At 38.1% G+C, this 22,598-nt stretch overlaps 1 protein-coding gene across 4 annotated transcripts; it reads right to left on the minus strand.

Moving 5' to 3' along the window:
• Positions 1–583: 583 nt before the first annotated feature.
• plekhm1 (pleckstrin homology domain containing, family M (with RUN domain) member 1) lies at positions 584–20,799 on the minus strand. 4 transcript variants are annotated; one of them, XR_014536119.1, is made up of 14 exons: positions 20,644–20,791; positions 18,348–18,438; positions 13,550–13,791; positions 11,863–12,381; positions 11,071–11,569; positions 10,777–10,942; positions 6,816–7,432; positions 6,465–6,723; positions 6,038–6,183; positions 5,517–5,710; positions 4,738–4,801; positions 2,747–2,904; positions 773–2,134; positions 584–732 (listed from the first exon to the last, which is right to left on the minus strand). XR_014536119.1 is itself a non-coding variant. In XM_083557084.1 (13 exons), exons 2-13 carry the CDS (start codon positions 18,399–18,401, stop codon positions 2,026–2,028), a joined length of 3,027 nt encoding a protein of 1,008 aa, XP_083413210.1. In that variant the 5' UTR covers positions 18,402–19,682; positions 20,035–20,799; the 3' UTR covers positions 584–2,025. The 4 variants fall into 4 exon arrangements, 3 of the variants coding, with proteins under 3 accessions (XP_083413210.1, XP_083413211.1, XP_083413209.1); XM_083557084.1 differs by having other exon boundaries at positions 584–2,134; positions 18,348–19,682; positions 20,035–20,799; XM_083557085.1 differs by having other exon boundaries at positions 584–2,134; positions 11,071–11,563.
• Positions 20,800–22,598: the final 1,799 nt, after the last annotated feature.

A 22,598-nucleotide genomic window follows, 5' to 3' on the forward strand; every position in this document is an offset into this window, starting at 1 on the left:
TTCATTATTACTTACTTAGTCTTATTTCAGTGAAGCTTATTGAGTTCATTTTATTTGTGATGTGTTAAAAATAATAATTAAGAATACATTTTTATATCATTATTTTCATTAGCATCTCCAATATATCATTATTCGTCATGTATCTACTTTTAATTCCTAACCATTTCACTCACTGCTGATCATGTATTACAGACTGGACCACACTTTTGGATACACATTTAATGAATCTCAACACTCCTGATATTATATTGTATAATCTTCAGGTCCAGTGCATAGTTTATAATGTTATATTACAAGTCTTATACTTAACTGTTATCTTGGTCTGAATGTAGTTTGTTAGATTCAGCAGTGGTTATGAGTTTGTAAAATTAGCTGGATAGTTCATTGTATAATTATTTAAATCACTCTCACCTTCAAATCCGCACAAATCTCACAAATATTGCATTTTAAAGCCACAATTTGTACACAAATTTAGAATGGCTGCTACTGATGTTTTTGGCTTTGCAATGTACTATGTATACAGATAATGTCATGCAGTGCTAACAAACAAAGCCTTTTATCCACAATAAAAAAAGAAATACTCTTTTATTATATACATTGTTTAATGATGAAATAAGGCAATAGTTAAAAAAAAAAAAAAAAGCACCAGTCGAAGAATTGAGAATACAGAATTTGTATAAGAACTACATAAACCAAAAAAGAATGTGTATGTGAACGGTATATTCAATTCTGCTACAGGCAAAGCATAATGCACTGCCTCGGATACTGTAGCCCAAACCAGAAGGGGGCAGCACCCCTCATTTTCCTGGCATAGTTATGTTTAAAAAACATTTTTATTTATGTAAAATAATTAAATAAAAACTTAGACAGAGTGTTAGACTGTCCTGTAAAGTTAAGACATTTGTGTGGGCCACATTTTTCCAAACACATCAGAATTGATCCAACTTAATTTGCCCACACTAGTGAGATGCACTGAACAAACTTGTGAAAACAGCACTTATAAATCGTGATTAATTTGACAACTAAATCATGATGGAAACTAACAAACAAAGACTAAACCTTGAATAGTTTCATTTTATACATGATTTCAGTGTGCTACATGGAACTAATGGTCTTTACACCCTCTGTAGTGCACTGCACAAGTATATTAGATCCAATCATGATTCAGGTTCGGCTAATTCGACATGACCGTTTAATCATTACATCCTGATTGAAGTGCATCATTTTAATTACTTGGCGATGACGATTAAATCACAATCCTTAAAAAGAATGATTACGTGGCTGTATAAAGTGTTAACATTCATAGAATTCGTAGAATGTTTTTTGGCAGAAGGAGTAAAAAATAATAAGAAGAATTAAAATGTCATACAATCAGCATTACGCAGTAAATTATAAACACTAAAAGATGAGATTTAAAAACGTTCTTTGAATAAATTAATCGAAATAAGAGTAGAAAGCTCCTCCTTTGCTGTTGTATCAGAATAAACCCTTATTCACATACTATAAAACTATGCTTTGTGTAGCCATAAAATAACAGGGCTCATATACTCATAGGCAAAACACTGTGACCTCTGTTTCGTGAAAGTAAAAAACAAAAACAAAAAAACCATAAAATAGAAGCATAAGCGCAAAAAAAAGGGCCATTTTACAAGATTTCTATAATCCTCAAGAATGTGTCTAAATAATAGAAAATAAATGTATATATCCAGTACATGTCTTGTCATACTGACATATTTAATGGCTATGAAGATCATAAAGGTAGAGCCATTAATTGTTTTTTTCTGTGCAAATTCAGAGTCTGGTCCTCAAACTCTCATACGGTTTGCTTGGCAAAACACATGTATGGTCCATCTGTACATACATATGTACAAATAAGTGCACTTAAGGAAGTGTAAATAAATATATCATCATTAAGCTCCATGAACAGGTTGAGCTCTTGTCACAGCTAGTCTGTCAGGAGGAACAGACTGCCATTGAGGCAATTACACAAGAGCTGGAGGAGGTGCTTGGGAAGAAACCCATGCATTATTCAAGAAGTTCTCGCTCTTTATATCTCTGTAGACGTTCACAACGAGGACAAGGATCATTCTGGTCTTTACAGGTGGAGTGGAAAACAGCTTTGCACACCTTACACCTGAGAGAGAGCAAAATAAAGAAAAAAAATTAACAAAAGGGAAACACAAATCCATATCATAAGATATATTAGGGGTGTCCCCCCTGACTAAGGATTTACCATAGTGGAATCGGAATAGTCTTAAGAATATAGAATCAGAAGTCTTGCCCATAGTCAACTGTTGAATATACAGTATATGTAGTTTGAAGAATTTTGAAAAGACTAAAAGAATCTAATTCATTGGGTAGCAATGTTTAGCTCTATTGCAGCCATGATCAACAAACCATCCAATACTGATTGTGGTTAAGGCAATGAACAAAAAATCCATTGGGGTCTCGATGTTCGAATCTTGCCGACTACTTCGACTACATGGTCACAAAAGCAAAGGACCGAATCCCATTTTTTTTTTACGAGATTGGCACAATTTTGCACTTATGTCGGTGTGTAATTATAATTCATATTAGTTTCATTATTGGCTTCAATGCATTCACATTGCCTTTAAAATCCTGTGACCGGTTACACAATCTGTGGCTCAAAGTGAAACATTCGCATTTCACTGGATTCAGAACTGAAAGGGGAAGGTGAGGCTTCTCCCTGCATGATTGCGCCAAGTCGGTGCATTTTTGCGCATACCTGAAGGTGGTGTCGAACTGGAAAGGGAAAATGATTTCGTCTGTATTGCAGATCTGGCAGATGAAGCCTCGCTGAGTGCAAAGGTCACAATGATGCACGTGGTTGCAAGAGAACTGGATGAGACTCTGCAGGAAAGACTCATACTGGCTGTCCGCTATCTGTGTGAAAAGAGAAGAAGTTGTGAGAGATTGAAGAGCTGTTATCGGTGAAATGAGGTTCTAGAGGGCTTTTATCTATAGTGCTGTAGATACTATATTATTTAAAAAATATCTGGCAACAAAAGTGAGTACAACCTAAGTGACCATGTCAAAACTTTGTCCCAAGTGTCAATATTTTGTGTAAGCACCATTGTTATCTAGCACTGCCTTAATCCTCCTGGGCATGGAATTCACCAGAGCTGCACAGGTTGTTGCTGAGATCCTCTTGCACTCCTCCATAATGACATCACGGAGCTGCTGGATGTTAGACATGTGGCGAATCTTCACCTTCCGCCCCACAGGTGAGTAATAGGTTTTAATTCTGGAGACATAATTGGCCACTCTACCACCTTAACCTTCCTCAGCAAGGCAGTGGTTATCTTGGCAGTGTGTTCGGGGTTGTAATTATGTTGGAAAAGACCATGATGTTACCACCACTATGCTTGACTGTGGACAAGAGACAATTTTCATGGTACTCCTCACCAGGGCGACACCACACATGCTGGAAACCATCTGAGCCAAACAAGTTTATCATCAGACCACAGGACATGGTTTCAGTAATTTATGGTCTTGGGCAGTTTTGTGGGCTTTCTGGTGAGCCAGCTTCAGAAGAGGCTTCCTTCTGGCACAACAGCCATGCAAACCGACATGTTGCAGTGTGCAGCATATGGTCTGAGCACTGAGAAGCGGACCTTCCCCTTCTGCAACTTCTAAAGCAATGCTGGCAGCACTCATGCATCGGTTTTTTTGAAGCCAGCTTCAGCAACTGATGCTCGGCAAGAGGAATCAACTTCTTTGATCGACCCTTGTGAAGCCTGTTTCTAGTGGAACCCGTCTGTTAAAACCATTTTATGACCCTGGCCACTGTACTGTAACTCAGTTTCAGGGTGTTACAGACCTTCTTATAGCCTAGGCCATCTTTGTTAAGAGCAAGAATTCTAATTTTCAAATCCTCAGAGAGTCTTTACCATGTTGAACATACAGTGGTCAGTATGAGAGAATTTAAATTTTAATAGTTACATTTTAACTGCTCTAATACAAGATACACCAATTTGTATGGTCAAAAACATGAACATGATGAATAGGACATGTGGCTTTGCATTGTTAAATGAAATACAGCTGTTATCACTTTGGGTGTACTCACTTTTGTTGCCAGCTGTTTTGACAATAATGGCTGCACATTGACTATGCTAAAATATATCCAAGTTTCATTTCTATAGTCAATTTCGATTGGATTCTACGCAATACGTATACAGATATGGTACTTTTTATTCTCATTTCTTTGGTTCATGCAGACAGAAAATCATTAATTTACTAAAGTCCCTGTGACTTCTAGTGCATGGCCCTTTCCCAAATAGGCCGTTGTAGTGCAAAGAGAAAAAATAAATAAAAATACAAAATGTAATAAAACCAGCCGTTTTTTTCCTGTTCGGTCTCCAGGAAGATGCAACTATAAATTATGCGTCATATTAACGTAGCAGCAGTGGTGCTGAGAGTCAAACGAGGATAAATCAAACGAGGATAAATCAATCTACATAGAAAATATTGGTCACTTTCTAAAAAAATAAAAAGTATAGCGCGTCTACTAATAATTATATAAAAACAAATCGCTTGTTTCAAATATATAAAAAAAAAAAAAAAGGTTGTGAAACAAATGCCAATTGGTATCTCTTGCACCATTTTTTTTTTTATCGATGCATCACATGCAAATTTGTGAATCTTACCATTCTTAGTGTAAACATATTATGAACCAGCCATGTATAATACTGCTTTGAAATTAATAGAAAACCTTACCTGCCTGAAGTCCAGCACGCTATACATATGACTTGATTCCAATAGGTATGTTCTCTGCTGCAACCTGCAAGGAAAGGAGCTAGCTGAGCTTTATAATTACAAACGTAACGTGATTAATAACGTCAGTAGAGTGTTTTCTCTATATTTTCTAATTTCTGCCCCCCATCGGTCCAGATGTAAGTAAGCAATCACGAACTCAGCACTGAAAGATTTCAGCACAGCGGACAGCTCATTGAAACAACGCAGTTCAATTCCGTTTTATTTGTAGAGCACTTTTAAAAATGGTCATTGTTTTAAAGCAGCTGTATAGAGATGAAGAGGTTATGAAGTTGTATAAATGTAGTGCCTAAAAGATCTAAAATTATATCTATAGCGCAACTGATGCCTGAAAAAGGATCTTTTTTTTTTTATTATAACGTGTATTACATAAATACAGTTATTTTAAATGTGGCATACGAGGAATAAAACTTTTGGATCGTGATTTGAAAAATAATCAGCTTCAGAACTGCATCAGAGCAGCCCATTGTTGGTAATTTTCCTGTAATGGAATGGCTCAGAAATGGTTTATTCCTAATTACCTCAAGAGAGGTCAACGCAGACAATATAGGGAACTCACAGGCGTTTAAAAGTGCACAGTTGCACAAAGCGATACATTTTGGCTAGATTGTTACAGAGATTCCAAAACGTAGAAATGTTTAATTGTTGATGATGATGATCACAGGATTACAATGTGAATACATTCATTAATAGCGCGCAAACACGCACAAAAACGTGCGCACCTGGCCTCGACTTTTTTCCGGATTCCGCTCCGACAGATGAGCAGGTAATCTCCGAGGAGGCGGAGTCTCTGTCTGAAGCCTTGCACGGTCGCCATGGTTTCACTGTGCTCAAACAGGTTGGGGTTTAAGAGGTCGAGATTTAGCAAGGGCTCCTGCTCAATTTCAGCCAGCAGCTTCATGGCCTGCCTGGAGACCTGCAAGCACGCGCACACGCAAACACAGAAACAGTGAAAGAAAAAGTTTAATAATAATAATAATAATAAAAATAATAATAATAATAGTATTGTCTTAAAGCATATAAAGGACGAGAACAGACATTCATTATGAGTAACTAAGATGGGCATTCAATTTTAGGGAACAAGGATGAATATTCAATATAAGGGAAGAGGATGGACATTCAATATGAGTAAAAAAGATAGTTGGTTTGAAAGAAGCAGATAAGCATACAGATCTGCTGTGGTGACCTCTAATGTGAGCAACCGAAAGAAGAAGTAGTGTTAAAGCATAGCAACAGCGATTACCTCACGTGCCACGAGATCCCAGTTGTGCACCATGCGAGAGGGAATGATGGTGGTGTCACCTTGGTGACAGGTATCACAGTAGTATTGAGCCGAGAACTCGCACAGCCTAGCTCGTCCCAAGGATACACCAATCTGCCTAAAACAGCCTAGAGATGTGAGCACAAACACACAAAGAGATCACATTCATCAGAAATCAGGTCTATCTGCAAACATACAAACATATAGCCAACTAAAGAGCTCCTTCCCAGTTTGAGATTTTCAGCAGAAACACTTAAACCAAAAGTAAAAGTATTTTTGCTAGGTTACGCAATGGCATCACAAAATTAAACTAGCATAAATGTTCCACCACAAAGCTGCCTAAAATGCTATGAAGGCAGCCATATGTAAACTACATCATGAGGCTGGCTTTCTGGAGTCATTTTCTTACCTGCACATTTAAAGTTCTGTGAATTTAGCCCTTTTTCTTTAGGGACCACTGTCAGATAGGGCAGTAGAACAGCATCCCCTTTCAGCCTGTGATGAACAAGTCTGTGGACGTTGCCTCCATTAAGGGATGACATTTCACCTCCAGTCTCATTCTCCTCGTCCAGGTAGGAATCCAGCGTCTTACGGATGAGGCACCTCCAGATACGTGCCTCCTCGCCATTCTCTGCCTTTGCTGTTAGTGTCTCTTTTGCTGTCAAAATCTAAAAACAAAAAAAAAAAAGCGCTCAAAATTAGCCTAAAAAGAAGCCATGCGAGCTCAAACTTGTTTGCATGGTCAAAATGCCAAGATTACCTTAAAAAAGGCGGGGCCACCGAGTGCCACAGCAGGCACCACATCTCTCACGGCATCGATTGCATATGTAAAAAGACGCGTCTTGCAGTCATTTTGCACTGAAAAACCTTGAAGAGCCTCCAGTGAGAGAGAAAGCACCATTAAACGCCATCCTTGGGCCTCCCAGCTCAAGAGTACCACAGCCTCCTTTATGGCATCTGGTTCCGGCTCACATGGCCTGCTCCAGTCCGTCTCGGGCAGGTTAGCTGGCTCAGGGGGTACCGAGACGGGCATGACGGAGGGCGAGAGGTCGTCCCAATCGTCCTGCGGTTGGTGCCGCACGTTGCGCACAGCCTCGAAAATGCGATCCACCCAGTCCTCAGCCTCCGCCTTGCAGGACGCCCGCAGCTGGAGCCTCTTCCCGGAGAATTCCAGATGGAAGCGGCCCTCTGAGCCCAGGTGCACGTCCTCGCAGCGCAGAAGTGAGCGATTTTCGCAGATATTTCGCTCTTCGTCGTCAGAGTACAGGCGCAGCTCAAACGGCGACAACTCGCAGTAGCATGTACGCCACAGACCCATGGGGCCGCGCCGCTCCAGCTGGCCCAGCTTTAGAAGGCCTCGAAATGGGTTGGATAAGCCTAAGACAAAGTGAACAAGAGTTTTTAACAAATTGGGTTATCCTGGAGTTCTGTATGTATAGTATTTTTTAAACGCCAGAGCAACTAGGTTAAAAAGGAATAGACACAATATTTGCAAGTAAACGAGTTGCTTTAAATCTTAAATTCCAAAACATATGAAGTGCTCCACGTCTGTATTCCATCCAAACTGCCAACTTTAAGGCCATGTGCACACTAATACGTTTCCAATGGCATTTCAAAAGTATATAATGTATACACGCACGTGCACACGCACACAGTCTCTACTCTACTTTCTAACTTGCTATTGTTACCACCTGCCCCAGTGACCTGCTTTGAGCTTCAAAAACATTTCCGTGTCAGCAAATCAAGTTGCTAAATGCCATAAAATCCCATAATATATCAATAAAGTCATTTCCTTAAGAAATAGATTCTCTATTTAAGCTTCTTTCTTATACCGGTTCATACCTCCCTTCCATCCCATATTCTTCCTCCCCATTATGTAAAAGGCTGATTAAAGTAGTATCATCTGCATACTTTACGAGATATCTACTTAGTATAGATAACTGTGCATTTTTTTTCTGAGCAGCTTTGCAGCAGTCACCATACTGAACAAAATGATTTGTTAAACCTCCAACAATAAAGTTAACAGGAAGAGCAGAGGAGGCCAGAGTTTAAATAGAAGCCTGACAACAGGAAACATCAATACACTATACCACCATATAACACAAATCGCTGGTCTGAGAGAGGTACATGTGCACAAATTGTGCTTATCGTGAGGTTTGTCCTAACACGAGCACAGACACTCCCTGGCTCATCTATTCCTAATGCTGCTAAAAGTGGTTACAGACAGCTAAAAAAAATGTGTATGAGTTCAAGTCTGAGCCTGAACCACTTCCCTACTCAGACACATGATTAAAGTCACACAGAGGAAGTCACACCGCATTTGCATTCTCATTAGTGGAAGCAGTTCCTACTTGTCCATATCAGTGTGACATTTTGTTCCACAGTGTCAGTAATACTCTGTATTACTGACACTACATAATATAATAATATGTGCAGTTTTTATTTGTTTTTTTTTGTTTTGTTTAGTTTTGACCAAATTCTGAATTATTAGCAATTCTGTTTAAAAAAAACAGCAATATCGTTAATTAGCAACAAAAGAAATGGGAAATAATTAGACTTTTAATTGAGGTATAAGAATTCTAACAAATACTTATCAGAAATACATTTTAACAATCCCACGGCTCAATTACTGGCCCCCCCTAACTAATCCTTACAATTTCTTTATTATGTTGCACTTTCGTTAACATATTTAACTGATTTACATATTTAACTGGTTTAAGATCATCCCAGGATTTCGAATTTTTGTTGTTGGTATCCACTTCCTGTTTCTATGGTGTGGAGGCACAAAGGCCAAGTGCAACACATGAACATTTGAGAATACAAAAGCGAGGAATATTAAAAATGTGTAAAACAGATTAGAAACATGATGATACTCTACAACATGCAATTATCAAACACCAGACAAATTAGCAACATTTTCACTAAACATAAAAACTCAATTTACATTTTTATATACACCAGGGGTGTAATGGTACACATATTCATACCAAATTTTTGTGATACACGACTTTTAGTACAGAGCTTTTGTCCTTGTTTGATGAGCAAAACAGTTATTATCTAAGTTCGAACATAATAAATGTCGGACTGGAAGTTTGTTTGATCTCTGCCTTACATTTTGAGCCTAGTCGGAAATATGATTTTTACTACAGAAAGTGGCAAATTCGCTGTCAATTTCTGTCATTGTGTTTTTACGACAGCCTAGCGATATGGATTCTTTTGCATTTTATATGTACAGCTTCCGATTAAAAGAAAAAAATCATGACAATTGTGCATATCGAGGGAGTGAATAAATGAATGAATTAATAAATAAATCATGAAATTATTTAAAATCCACAGGACAAATGATAAATAAACTGAATAAATAAATATCTTGTTTCTTAAATGCAGATATCTGTAATGATGAAATAATTTTATTATATATATATATATATATATATATATATATATATATATATATACACACACACATACACATATACACACACACACACACTATCTCACAAAAGTTAGTAAACCCCTCACATTTCAGCAACCCTTTTAGTATATCTTCTCAAGGGACAATGCGATAGAAATGAAAACATTTATTTAAAATATATTTAAGAGGAGTCAATGTGCAGCTTGTATAGCAGTACAAATTTTACTGTCTTCTGAAAATAACTCAGCATACAGCTGATATTGTCAAAAAAAAGATGGCAACAAAAGTGAGTACACCTTAAGTGAACATGTTACAAAATATTAACCCTGACACTGTGTATTGTCTGAGCACTGACAAACGGGCATTCCACTTCTGCAACCCCTAACGCTTCGGCACCTGACGCACAGCACGAGGAATCAATTTCTTTCATCGACCAACAGGTCTCGGCAGTAATGTCGAGTCGAGTCGAGAGCAAGACGAGTTTCTCAAAGTGGAAATATGCTCATTATTTCACTTTAGTTGAGCATAAATACAAAAACTTTTTAGTCAAATGTAAGTCTCTTTCTGGTTTGAAGGTCGTATCTACTGCGATAAACAACCCAGTGTTCTGTTCTACATTGTTGATAGTTTTTATACTTAAGCTGTGAAAGGAACATGTTTAAGAGCTCAACACAACAGCTTTTATGATGCAGAAGCCACTTTAGTTTTTGATTGTGAATATATTATTCAGCTTGTTTTGTTATTTATTTCAGAAATCCTTGTGATATATATTCATTTTGTGCTGGTCTGACTTAAATAAAATAGTGTTTAAAAATTACTCTGTGTTTAAGTCAGTTTTGTGTTTGTAGACCATAACACACAAAAGGGCATTAAAGGGATTACTTTTTGGTGTAAGTAATCAACAAAGTAATTGAGTAAAACGAGTAACTGTAACTAGTTACTCTTTTTTAGTAACTAACACAACACTACACACACACACACACACATACACACACACACACACACACACACACACACACATACATATACATGTATGAATGAAGAAATAAATTGTTCTTATATTATGTAAAACATCAATAAAAAGAAACAAAAGAAACACTGACAAACGTTGTTGCAATAGTGAAGAAACGAATGCAATTAAAAGGTTAAAAGGGTCTGCCAGAAGAAACACTATAAAGCTTTTGCTTTGTTTCTTTTTTTGTACTCGGGGCACTTGCTGTTTACAAGAATACAGTGGAGATTCATCTTTGGAATAATTGTATTGTTAGTGAAAATCATAAATGTAATATATAATGTCAATGTGTACCAATTTGTCTACGGCGAACCACGCTTGGTGGAGACAGGTGAGCTTCAGGTTCAGCAACAGGAGATCCCCCGTTCATTTGGGTGGATTTTACAACATCAGGCTCTTCAGGATTTGCATAATTATCTGGCTTATAAATATCCTCCTCGGAGATCCAGGATTTGGATTTCTAAAAAATGTCATTGAAATGTTTATTACCATGCATTTAATTACATTTAATTACAAAAATGTATTGTTGATAATAAGCAGAATTTGTATATAAGGATAATTAAGCAGATTAGATAATGAGACACCTACATGGTGAGAATGGACAGGGCCTGTGGATGTTTTCCTGCTCAAACCGTTAAATGTTTGGTGTAAAGATTCATTATTTGAGTTTTTTTGCAGCTCCACCTCAATAGAAATCGATGAGGAAGGAGGGTTGGAATTCAGTGAGTTGGAGGTCAACTGACAGGTTATTATAGAGCTGTTGGCATCGAAGGAAGTGTCAGGAAAGTCTTGGTCCTGCTCAGGATCTTTTACTGTGATTTGTCTTGTATCTACATGAATGTTGACAGGCTCTGCTTGTTCCTCTTCTGATTCCTGTCCTAAGGGCTCTTCTTTTAAAACAACAGGGAGCTCGTTGGGTACTGATGACTCTGTGAAGGGGTCAAGGGTTTGTTGTATATCCTGTTGGTTAGAGAAGTCTTCGTCGCTACTGCTGTGTGTGGAGGATTCCGTCATGCTGTCTGTAGCAGGGCTTGGCACATCGGGGTTTTTTATTATATCCTGGATGGAGGGGCTACTTATTCTAGAACTAGAGACAAAAACATTTTAGACAACTGACAAAACTTGATGCATAATATACAATAAACAATACGAGGTGGTATCAAAAAGTTTCCAGACTAATTTTGTAACACACCGAGAGATGGCAGCACAAGGATGAACGCACAGTCACAGGAAGCACCGACCTTCATTAGTCAGGCACTGGTACTATTCTGACTACATGTCAGAGACAGAGCTAGTCTTGAGACTTTTTCATACCACCTCGTTTACAGCATTAGAAGAAATCTACACATTTGTATCCCTATATTGCTATGGCATACTCACTCATCAAGAGCACTATTGTTCTCAGTTTTGCCGCAGCAGCTTCCTCGTTCTGAGCCGAAGCTGGAAGAGAGATGGCAGGACACATTGTCCAGGCTGAGGTCTGAGGAAGTTCTGCCCTCCTGACCTCGCCCCGAGCCCCCGGATCCAGAGGACAGGGATGCTGTATCACAGGATTCTCGGCGTGAAGACGGAGGGCAGTCTTCAGTAGGCAGTGGAGGACACAGACCAGCAAGTGCCAGCGGGGTCGTGGTCCACTCGTTGAGTACTGCTGATTTGTACGAGAGCTGGAAAGCAAGTGAAGCCAGGCCCTGCAGAAGGCTGAGCAGCACCTCCCGCTCCTCAGGGTCGAGGAGCAGGGCTCCAGGCTGGTAGTGGATCCCGAGTTGGGTGCTCTCACGGAGAAGTGAAGTAAGGTAGCATTCCAAAAGACCATCGTTCAGCGCCAAACGTACCCATGCCCTGCACCGGCCTACGTCAGAGTTAATGAAGCTCAGGCCTTCTAGCTCCATAATCACATTTCTAAAAAAAAAAAAAACAAAGTTGCAAGGCAAAAAAAGTCAAATGTCTAGGAATAAATCAAGCTAGGCGGAATCATAATTAATTTATTGTATATGTTAGCATTTTATATCCTTATATTTATACCTTATGGTTACACTTGATGCCTTTATTTCCAATTTTCGACTTTTAATTTTTATTTATTCAATTTTTATATTCTATTTACATGTTGGATGGTCGTAAAAAGCATTTTACTACATGTCGTACTCTGTATGAATGTGGATGTGACAAATACAATTTGCTTTAGATTTATTATTATTATTTTTTTTAATCCTTGATCAAACCTAATCAAAGCCGGAAAATGCACTAATCTTACTAAATGCATCAGGCTTTCAAGTTTATTATAAATATGAGATGGTCCTAAAAAAAAAAAATTCAAGATAAATAAAACTAATATTTTTACTATTATACAAACTTTTTACTGTTTGTGTATAGAGAAATGGAAGAAGATAGAAACTGTGTTATCAATATCTCAATATCTCTCCAACACGTACCTCCACCTCTACAGGCTCTTCTCAACCTGCTCCCTACTCTCACCACAAATAACAATATCATTCGCAAACATCATAGTTCCTGGAGACTCCTGTCTGACCACATCTGTCAACCTGTCCATCACCACTGCAAACAGGAAAGGGCTCAGAGCCCATCCTTGATGCAGTCCAACCTCCACCAAGCCGGAAAATGCATTAATTTTACTAGATGCATCAGGCTTTTAAGTTTATCATAAATATGAGATGGTTCTAAAAAATTCAAGATAAATAAAACTAATTTTTTTTTTAACTATTATACAAAACTTTTTACTGTTTGTGCATAGATAAATGGAAGAAGATTGGAACTGTGTTATCAATATGTTTACTTGGACAGGGAGTTGTGGTTAAAAGCTAAATAGATTTATGCTTACAATGCACATTTTACTTTGGTGTTTACTTTCGAATGGATTAAAAAAATCCATTTCATTCTTTCTTGGTTTGAAAGTAGTTTGTTCTATTAGCTTTAAACTTCTGTGCTGTATGAAGCAAACTGGACATCCAATGATTAATTTTACACCTCATACCCTCATTTAGTTCCTATCTTGCAAGAAAATGAGCACAATATTACACTCAAGATCCATAGAAGCATGTGTATGACATACCTGTGAGTGATGGCTTTAAGTAGGTTCCAGAAGACGGGCTGAGGAAGCGGGCCTGCTTTGCGGTTGCGTGCCCCTGCTCCTTCTGTGCGGATGAATTTACTCCGGAGGCCGTGGATGAAGATAGCTTCCAGAGCACAGCAGAGCTGGTTGGCCTCAGATTCCTCGCTGGTCACCAGTGAGTCTGTGGTCACATAGCGCCTCTGCAATGTCTTCAGTGTTTGCGCTATTTTCTCCTTAATCCACTGCAGAGGAGGACATGGGCCAAGGATTATTAGACAAAGGATTCACAAAAAATTTTTACAAATTAATTTAAGTAAAAATAATTTCCCCTACGACCATATTAAGTGGCGGACTGCAAGTTTGTTTAGTCTTCAAATCGCACTTTGTCACTGTGGCTACTCGGTTTGTGGCTACAAGATTTGTACTGCACAAGCGGGAAATCGCTGCTACTTCCTGTCATTGCCAACGTTTTTATGGCAGTCTAGCAAAAATGGATTATTTTGCAGCTCTGAAATTCCTGACAATTCTGCATATCGAGGGAGTGAACGCATGAATGAAGGATGGAAGAAATTAATTAATTTAAAAATAAATAAATCAATAAGTATCTATCTTGTGTATTCTTAAATGCAGACCTTTGTTAAAGTATGCTAAAATGTAAATGAGAAAATAGAATTACATGTTTCCATTTATTAAATCTTATTTAATTTGTGCCTACTTAATCACTCAATTGAATTATATATATACACACACTAAAAAAGTGTATTAAATTGTTTAGATTTTTTCTATTTTATTTTTTATACATTTTATACATTTTATTTTAACCAGGCAGGCATTTTATTTAAAATTGCGGAAGCAATTATCAGTCAAGGCCATAACGCATGAACATGACAGTGACATGTCACCTGATATCAGATGACTGTCTACACATACATAGCAGCATAACTTTAGAGTGTTGGGCAGGGTAGTGTAGAAATGTCAGCACGATAAAAAGTGGCATTATCGCCAGCAGAAATAGGAGAAAAGGTACACAGGTAAAAAAAAAACTGCTCTTAGCATGGACTCTCATTTTAAAATGCTTATCATTTAGAAGCGGCAAAATATTGAACCGAGCACTTGAAAGACACCAGAGGAAAAAAAGGAAAATGAGTCACACATTCACAAACAGTGTTGACACTCTTCTACGAACAAGTCTAGTGAGTCGTAAAAAGCATTTTACTACATGTCGTACTCTGTATAAATGTGTGTAACAAATACAATGTGCTTTTTTTTTTTTTTTTAAAACCTTGATCAAACCCAATCAAAGCCGGATAATGCACTAATCTTACTAAATGCATCAGGCTTTCATCATAAATATGAGATGGTTCTAAAAGATAAATTATTTTTACTATTATACAAAACTTTTTACTGTTTGTGCATAGAGAAATGAAAGAAGATAGAAACTGTGTTATCAATATGTTTACCTCTTTTGAAGACAGGGAGTTGTGGTTAAAAGCTGAATAGATTTATGCCTACAATGCACATTTTTCTTTGGTTTTTACTTTCGAATGGATTAAAAACTGGCCATCCGATGATTAATTTTACACCTCGGAAGGAAATAAAGAATATTATGTTATTATGAGTGTTGCCACCAATGTGTCACTGTTTATTCACATTATTAATAATGTAATTCACCTGAATAGCATTTGGTTCAATAATGTGTTGCACTGTTTTCATTTAGTTTCCTATCTTGCAAGAAAATTAGCACAATATTACAATTAGTTTACACTTCACCCACATGGTTCTGTAAGACTAAACATAGAAAGCTAATAATACCACAGAAATGTAGTCTAGGATTAACCATTAGCAAACCAAAACTGCCATACGGGTCTAAATAAGCAAAACAATCACTTAACCAGTCCTGGAGACAGTGCCACAGACAACAATCTCAAATCACATGACTCAACTAATCCAGCGTGTCACAATCTTTGCTACAAACTTGTAAAGTATGTGTGAAGTTGGAAATATTTTCCCATAGACAAAAAAAAAAAAAAAAGGCATTGTTATAAATGTGCATTCCATAACTACCATTACATTTTACATGGAACTCAAAGAAAGCCATGAAAGGTCTATTTCAGACATTTTCCCGTTGCTGTGATCATGACCCAGCTTGGATCAGTTCCAAAATCTAATTAGTTCATCCTCTGGTTACAGTCATAATTTTAAATTCCTACAAAACGTTGGCTAGATCTAGTATGAGGTCTGATTAGAAGGGACAGCAAGGCTTATTAAAAAAAATAAATAATAATAATACGATAAAATTATAATAAATTTTTTTTTTATTATTGGGACTAAAGTCAAAGTACTTATTGGGGATCTGCTCACTGAAAATGTACCATTTTATTGTATTTTTGATCAAATTAATTATACAACTCAAAAAAAGATTCGATCATTTTGATGAGTCAATAAAATGGTCCGATCTTCCATCACTAGTTCATACGCGACCCTTCACTAATGTCAAAACAAAATTACTAACACGTTTTTTAGATCACACTCTTGATGTCACCCAAATGAGTCTGGTTTCTTTCAAGGTTTCTTCCTCATACCACCTAAGGGAGTTTTTCCTTGCCACAGTCACCCCAGGCTGCTCATCAGGGATAAATACACATAATTTACTTATATTAAATAAAAATAAAAAAAAGTATATAATTCTTATGTTCTGTAAAGCTGCTTTGAGACAATGTCCTTTGTAAAAAAAAAGTGCTATAGAATTGAACTTAAACTTTTTAAGTCGAGCTAAAAAGAGAACTTAACATTTTTAATAAAAGCTTAAAAAATAAAATAGAGAATAACATAGAATTAACTAGGCGACAACTTTTAACTCCGAACATTACACTTGTACCTAAAGTGCCGTATCCAGATGTGTTTTATCTGGTTGAGACCAAGAGCGAAACCACGTGAGAAGCCGTAAAGTCATCACAGTCTGGATGTCTACAATTACTTCCTTAGCGGAAGGTCTGGAACATTTCTTCATACGTGGATGATGTTTATCTTGTGTTTGGTGAGATTTGAGCAACTCAAAAACGTTTTGTTTGAGTCGTTGCTATGGTAACCGGGGTAATTCTGTATGTCTATGCTAATAATAAAATACATTGCTGAATAAATTCTAGTCAATTATATGGAGGGAAATTTAAGATTATAAATAATGTAGAGTCTGTGTGAGAGTTACTGTGAGAGTGTAGAGAGATGAGATGCAGCGTTCAAACTGCTGTGGTTAATGAACAAGTTTCGCCTCCAGATGTTCAATAAACCAAGTGTTGATCTCTCGAGCTCTTTGTCGGTGTCCGAACTGCTGTGGTGATCAACTGTTCGGCAGAACAAAGCCAAGAAACCCACAAACACATAACACTGGCGGAGAGTTCAGGTCAACCAACAGCAGGAAAAGTCTTTCAAGGCACGTGCGCATTTATTTTTATAGTAATATTTTATATTATTCTCAACAAAATAGACTAACCTACAAGTTATGCAAAGTGGTGCTTGTGTGGCATGGAAGTACCACAGTGATGCACGAGCACGTGAAATGCACGGATGAAATCGAAACATCAGCACGGTGAGCAAAAACTGTAGAATCCTCATCATGTAAAAATGGTGTAGTTTAATGAAGTGTTATTGTGTAAACTGTAACTTTTGGACAATTGCACTGGATCTGTTCTGTCGTGACTCGCAGAGCGTCGGGTTGCATTATCACCTCACTCGCGACGTAGTGATGATTCGATTATAACGGTGTGAACGAAAACTAAATCTGGAAGCAGCAAATAACAGCAGAAGTAAACGATTCCATTTGTAGTCTATGTTGCGGTTTTCAGCGAATGCTTATGCATTTGTACACCAACAAACTTTTTTTTTTTTTTTTTTTTTTTATCAAGCCTGTTAGTTTACTGCATTTCTAGGCTCCATTCTCTTTTTACATACTTTACTACGTTCAAATGCTTGCATTTAATATTCAATGTATGCATGCATCATTTAAATATGATACTAAATTCAATTAATTATATATTCTAGATGCTTACAGCTTCACAACTGAACAAAACATCTGTGTATTTCTTTCAACAAAACCCAATACAATGTTGTATTATATTTGATATTATTATTTTAGGCATGCTTGTCAACTTGCCATCTGCAATTATTAAAAATAATGCTTGCACAGTTTGCTTCACCTTGCATACTCAAATGCTGTTTTTTGGTTTTGTTTTTGTTTTACAGAAAGAAAAAAACACAATAAGTTTTTAAAATGTCTAAATTGAAGATAAAGTTAAAACTCAATACGTGGCTTTTGCATTTTTTAAAGTACACTTTTATACATAGTTTTAATTGCAGTTGTATATAGTTATAATAAGCAAAACATCTTGTTCAACATTTTTAGTTTTATATAATTTAACAGCTGATTTACCGATTATCAAAATGATCGCTAGTTGCAGCCCTGGCACAATGTGTGTGTGTCTGTGTGTGTGTGTGTGTGTGTGTAATAAAATGTATTCAGTTCATTTATTTTATATAGCGTCTTTAACACCAGACCCTGTCCCAAAGCAGTTTTACAAAGTTTCCAGCCACTTCACCAAATACCACTCACTTGTAAAACGGTATCTTGCAAACAGTACAATTAAAGCAGACATCCGCAGACAAGTGGAATTCTTATCTCCTGTCATAGCAAGACGAACCTTTGGCCTCCTAAAGCAATGCCCCAGCATGTCACTAGACCAAAGTTGATACTGAGGATCACTGTCGGGAATGAAACAAGCAGCGGTATAACTATATGTCAAACCTGTTTGCCGTTTTCAGCATCGGGAACAGAGTCAGTTAGCTGTGTAGCGAGCATGTCTCCTCTCAAGGTCTTCTTACTCCTATCTGACACACTGCAGGGACAGAAATGAACAATGTTAAATCTTTGCACTTGGACTGATCATATATGAAATAAATGGAATCACGGGGATGAGTTATTGTGCAAAAGGAAGTACGGTTGATTCATCAGCAGGAATTCCTGAGAGTTTTCTCAACTCAAGTTCAACTTCAAACGTATGCATTATATCAGACAAACAGCTGAGCAGTTGTGGGATAAAGGCCCTTCTTAAGGGCCTGGCAGTGGCAGCTGGGATTTGAACCCAGGACCAGAAGTGGTGCTTTAGTTAAAAACATATAAAACACAAATCCATTTTGTTCCTATAACAATTTCAAAAGAAGAAAATGAACTAAATGACTTAAAATGAAAGATTTCTTCATTTTGACGAATGAGATTTAAAGAACAGAGTCACTAAAAGAATAAAGAACAAATGTTGCAATATCATTGTGTATAAACCATGTACCGCCAATATTTTTTTTTTTTGTGTGCAAGTTACGCTAACCAGAAACGTCCAAGGAACAGGAACGTCTAAGAGTTCACTTCCTTACATGAATAGAAAATGAAGGTCAGTCAATCCGGAAAAAAAAAAATATTCAAGAAACTTAAATGTGTCCACGTAGCCAAAACCATCAAAAGTTACAATTAAACCAGAGAAAAGAAGACGACGAGCTACCTCCACTGCAGAGTAGAAGTGCATTCGACCACCAATTTACATAAATTCTTCTACAAAACCATCCATCCATCCTTGCATGTTTCCATCTCTAAATATATCTATTCATGCATGTTTCTATCTATTAAAAAAACGAGTCACTAAAATATGAAGATTGGATCATTTTAGTGACTCTTCTTTGCCCCTCGTTTATCAAAATGAACGAATGTTTGTTTTGGTTTTTTGAGTCTTCCTATCCTTTTGATGGGTTTGAGAAAAAAAAAAAATTGCTCATCTTTTTCTTGAATCTGTTCTATAGTAAACTCTATCATACCTGACGCACAGTACTGTCATATGCACTACCATGCATTCACACTTTATAAACATTACTGATCTGTCATATAATCTGTATCCCTATTTAATACTCATACTGTCTTTATTGTCTCACATTGTCTGTTTTGTCTTGTATAGTCTAAGTTGAATGTATAGTTTTTATTTATGTTTGCACTTTGAGAGTCACTAACGGTTGGAACCAAATTCCTTGTGTGTGTCAACACACCTGGCCAATAAACCTGATTCTGAAATGCTCTTATAGAGACTTTTTTTTTCATCTTCTCCCGCTTATCCGTAATTCGGGTCGCGGGGGCAGCAGTCTAAGCAGATTCCCCAGAAACTTCTCCGTGTCCAGGGATCGGGCTGTCACGGCCCCCGCCTTCGACTGCTGCCCAATCCTCTCAGCACCGGTCCCTTACGGTCTCTCCTGCAGGTGGTGAGCCCACGGGAAGGCGGCCCCATGTCGCTCCGACGTCACGGTCCTTGATTTATTTTCTCGTAAGGGTCCCCTGGAGCATAGAGGGTTAAGGGCCTTGCTCAAGGGCCCAAGAGTGGCAGCTTGGCGATACCGGGGCTTGAACCCCTGACCTTCCGTCGGTAACCCAGCGCCTTAACCGCTGGAGCCACCACCAAGAGATTCATTTGTTCATAATTATAGGAGCGAAATGGATTTGGTGTTTTATATCAAAATGTCAAAGGAATCAAATTGAATTTGTTTTTTAAATTTAAGTAGATCGTTTCACCTATATGTCTATTTTTTCGTGCTAGGATTGGACAGAAAATGTCCCGCCTCCTGCTTTGGGATTGGTTAAGACATTACGACTACAGACCAGTTAACCAATCAGGAGGCCGGAAAGAGCATAAGGGAAACACGGATGCGGAAAAAAAACAATGCTGTGCAACAAGATACAGAAATAATGGCAGAATTATAATCCTTCCTCAAACCACACAGTTAAGAGAAGTGACCCAAGTGACGGATGTCCTGACTAATTATGAGTATGAGGTGTGAGAAACACAGTTTGAGGATGTTCTGACTACTGCACCGACTCAATAACGTGCTCTTAGTAAACTTACAGAACACGAGAAAGCTCATGAGATCACCAACGCGCTACAAGTGTAAAGACAGTATCCTGGAGGGTATAAATCCGCCTGTTGCCTGGTTCTAGTCTGAGCGGTCGTGTCCACGCCGACTGGGTGCACGCCGAGCGTCGTGTACCGCTATGAAACTTTTCCCCTTACCGTGCTCGAGGAGGATTTCATCGCCTCCGGTGGTGTCGAGACGCCGAGCAGAGCGCTAACACCGCCAGCACGAGTCCGCCGGAATGTGTCCGCGGCTCAGCTGAGACCTGTGCCGAGGCATCATGGGAACGATCACGCGCTTCCTGTTGACTAGCGGTCCTGTTGCGCAATCGCAGAACAGCCCACAGTTGCGCGGGCGCGCGCACACACGCATATTGTACATAGTTACAGTTTTTCTCGGTTGCCTTGGAGCATTTCTAGAATGATCCTTAATATTTGCGTACCAGTAAGTACATTTCTCGGAACACTTTGTACAAACTGCACAATACATTGATTTCTTGCAAAAGCCTGAACTTTTCTTAAAATCATCAGTTAAGCCCTCAAAAGTAAGTATGTGTCAATCTCATTTCCATCAGAATGAAAAGTCATTTTTTAAACAACTTTTTCTTCTCTTCTTCTTCTTCTTCTTCTTCTTCTTCTTCTTCTTCTTCTTCTTCTCTACATCAAAACTCCCCTGTCCTCTACATAAAAATCATCAAAATGTTAAGTCATGTTGTCAGTATGATGATGCATTTTTCAGGATTTCTTGATATAAATTATGGTTTGGATCAGAGTCACTGAAAATGCAGAATATTTGTCTTCTGTTTGGCTTCTATGACTTTCAGCAGCACAAATTCATTTATTTGATTGGATTTTTGATTTCTGTTTATTGCAGGAGACCAAACAGGATTTACAATATTACTGTATTATACAAGTGTTTGTTTGTTTCTCAGTTGTTCATCCATTTTCAAAATGTATAATTCTTTGTTTTGCTCTGTCTGTATTCACTCTCCAACTGAAGGTTCACAGGATTCACCTTCGACCTGTTTTAGAAAACTGGTTGATTATTGGTCGATCTGATGCCATTCACTCGCCTTCACAGTGACATTCAAGATTCATCTGCACAATTCAGCAATTCAACACATTTACACAAAAAAAATAAGTTTAATTAAAAATTTTAGATGACGGATGTTGACAACTGGTTTAACCATTTTGCAGTCAACGACTTATGCAATGAATTGATGCCGAGATGTTTTGAGGGTTGAGAAACATTCAGGTGAAACCAGCATAATTTATTTTGATTAAAATTACATAAACAACTGATAATGTCGGGAACAGCAGACACTTGTACACAATCAAGTAAATGAATGTACCAAAGCATTCGCAATTCAATCAAAGTAACAAAGACGACACTATTCAGAAGTGATCCTAAATGGACAATGCAGTTGTAGAAATCTTCTTTTTCTACTCCTTTCAGCTTCTCCCAATAGCGGTCGCCACAGCGGATCATCTGTCTCCATACCCCCTGTCCTCCACATCTGCCTCTTTTAACCCAAGTACCTGCATGTCTTTCCTCACCACATCCATAAACCTCCTTCTTGATCTTCCTCTTTTCCTCCTTCCTGGTGGCTTCATCCTCAGCATTCTCCTACTGATATACCCCATGTCCCTCCTCTTAACATGTCCAAACCATCTCAATCTCGCCTCCATTGCCTTCTCTCCAAAACGTCCTACATGCGCTGTCCCTCTAATAAACTCATTTCTAATCCTGTCCATCGTCGTCACTCCCAACGAAAACCTCAACATCTTCAGCTCTGCTACCTTCAGCTCCACCTCCTGTCTTTTTCTCAATGCCACTGTCTCTAAACCATACAACTTTCCCTTTCACTCTTGCAGATACTCACAAATCACTCCTGTCACTCTTCTCCACCCTGCCCGCACTCTTTTCTTCACTTCTCTAACACACTCCACATTACTTTGCACTGTGGACCCCTGGTACCTGAACTCCTCCACCTTCTCCACCTCTTCTGCCTGCAACCGCACTGCTCCACAAATCACAATATCATCCGCAAACATCATAGTCCACGGAGACTTCTGTCTGACCTCATCCTTCAACCTGTCCATCACACTGCAAA

This window comes from Silurus aristotelis, assembly GCF_946808225.1.
Source record: "Silurus aristotelis genome assembly, chromosome: 12".
Taxonomy (NCBI): domain Eukaryota; kingdom Metazoa; phylum Chordata; class Actinopteri; order Siluriformes; family Siluridae; genus Silurus; species Silurus aristotelis.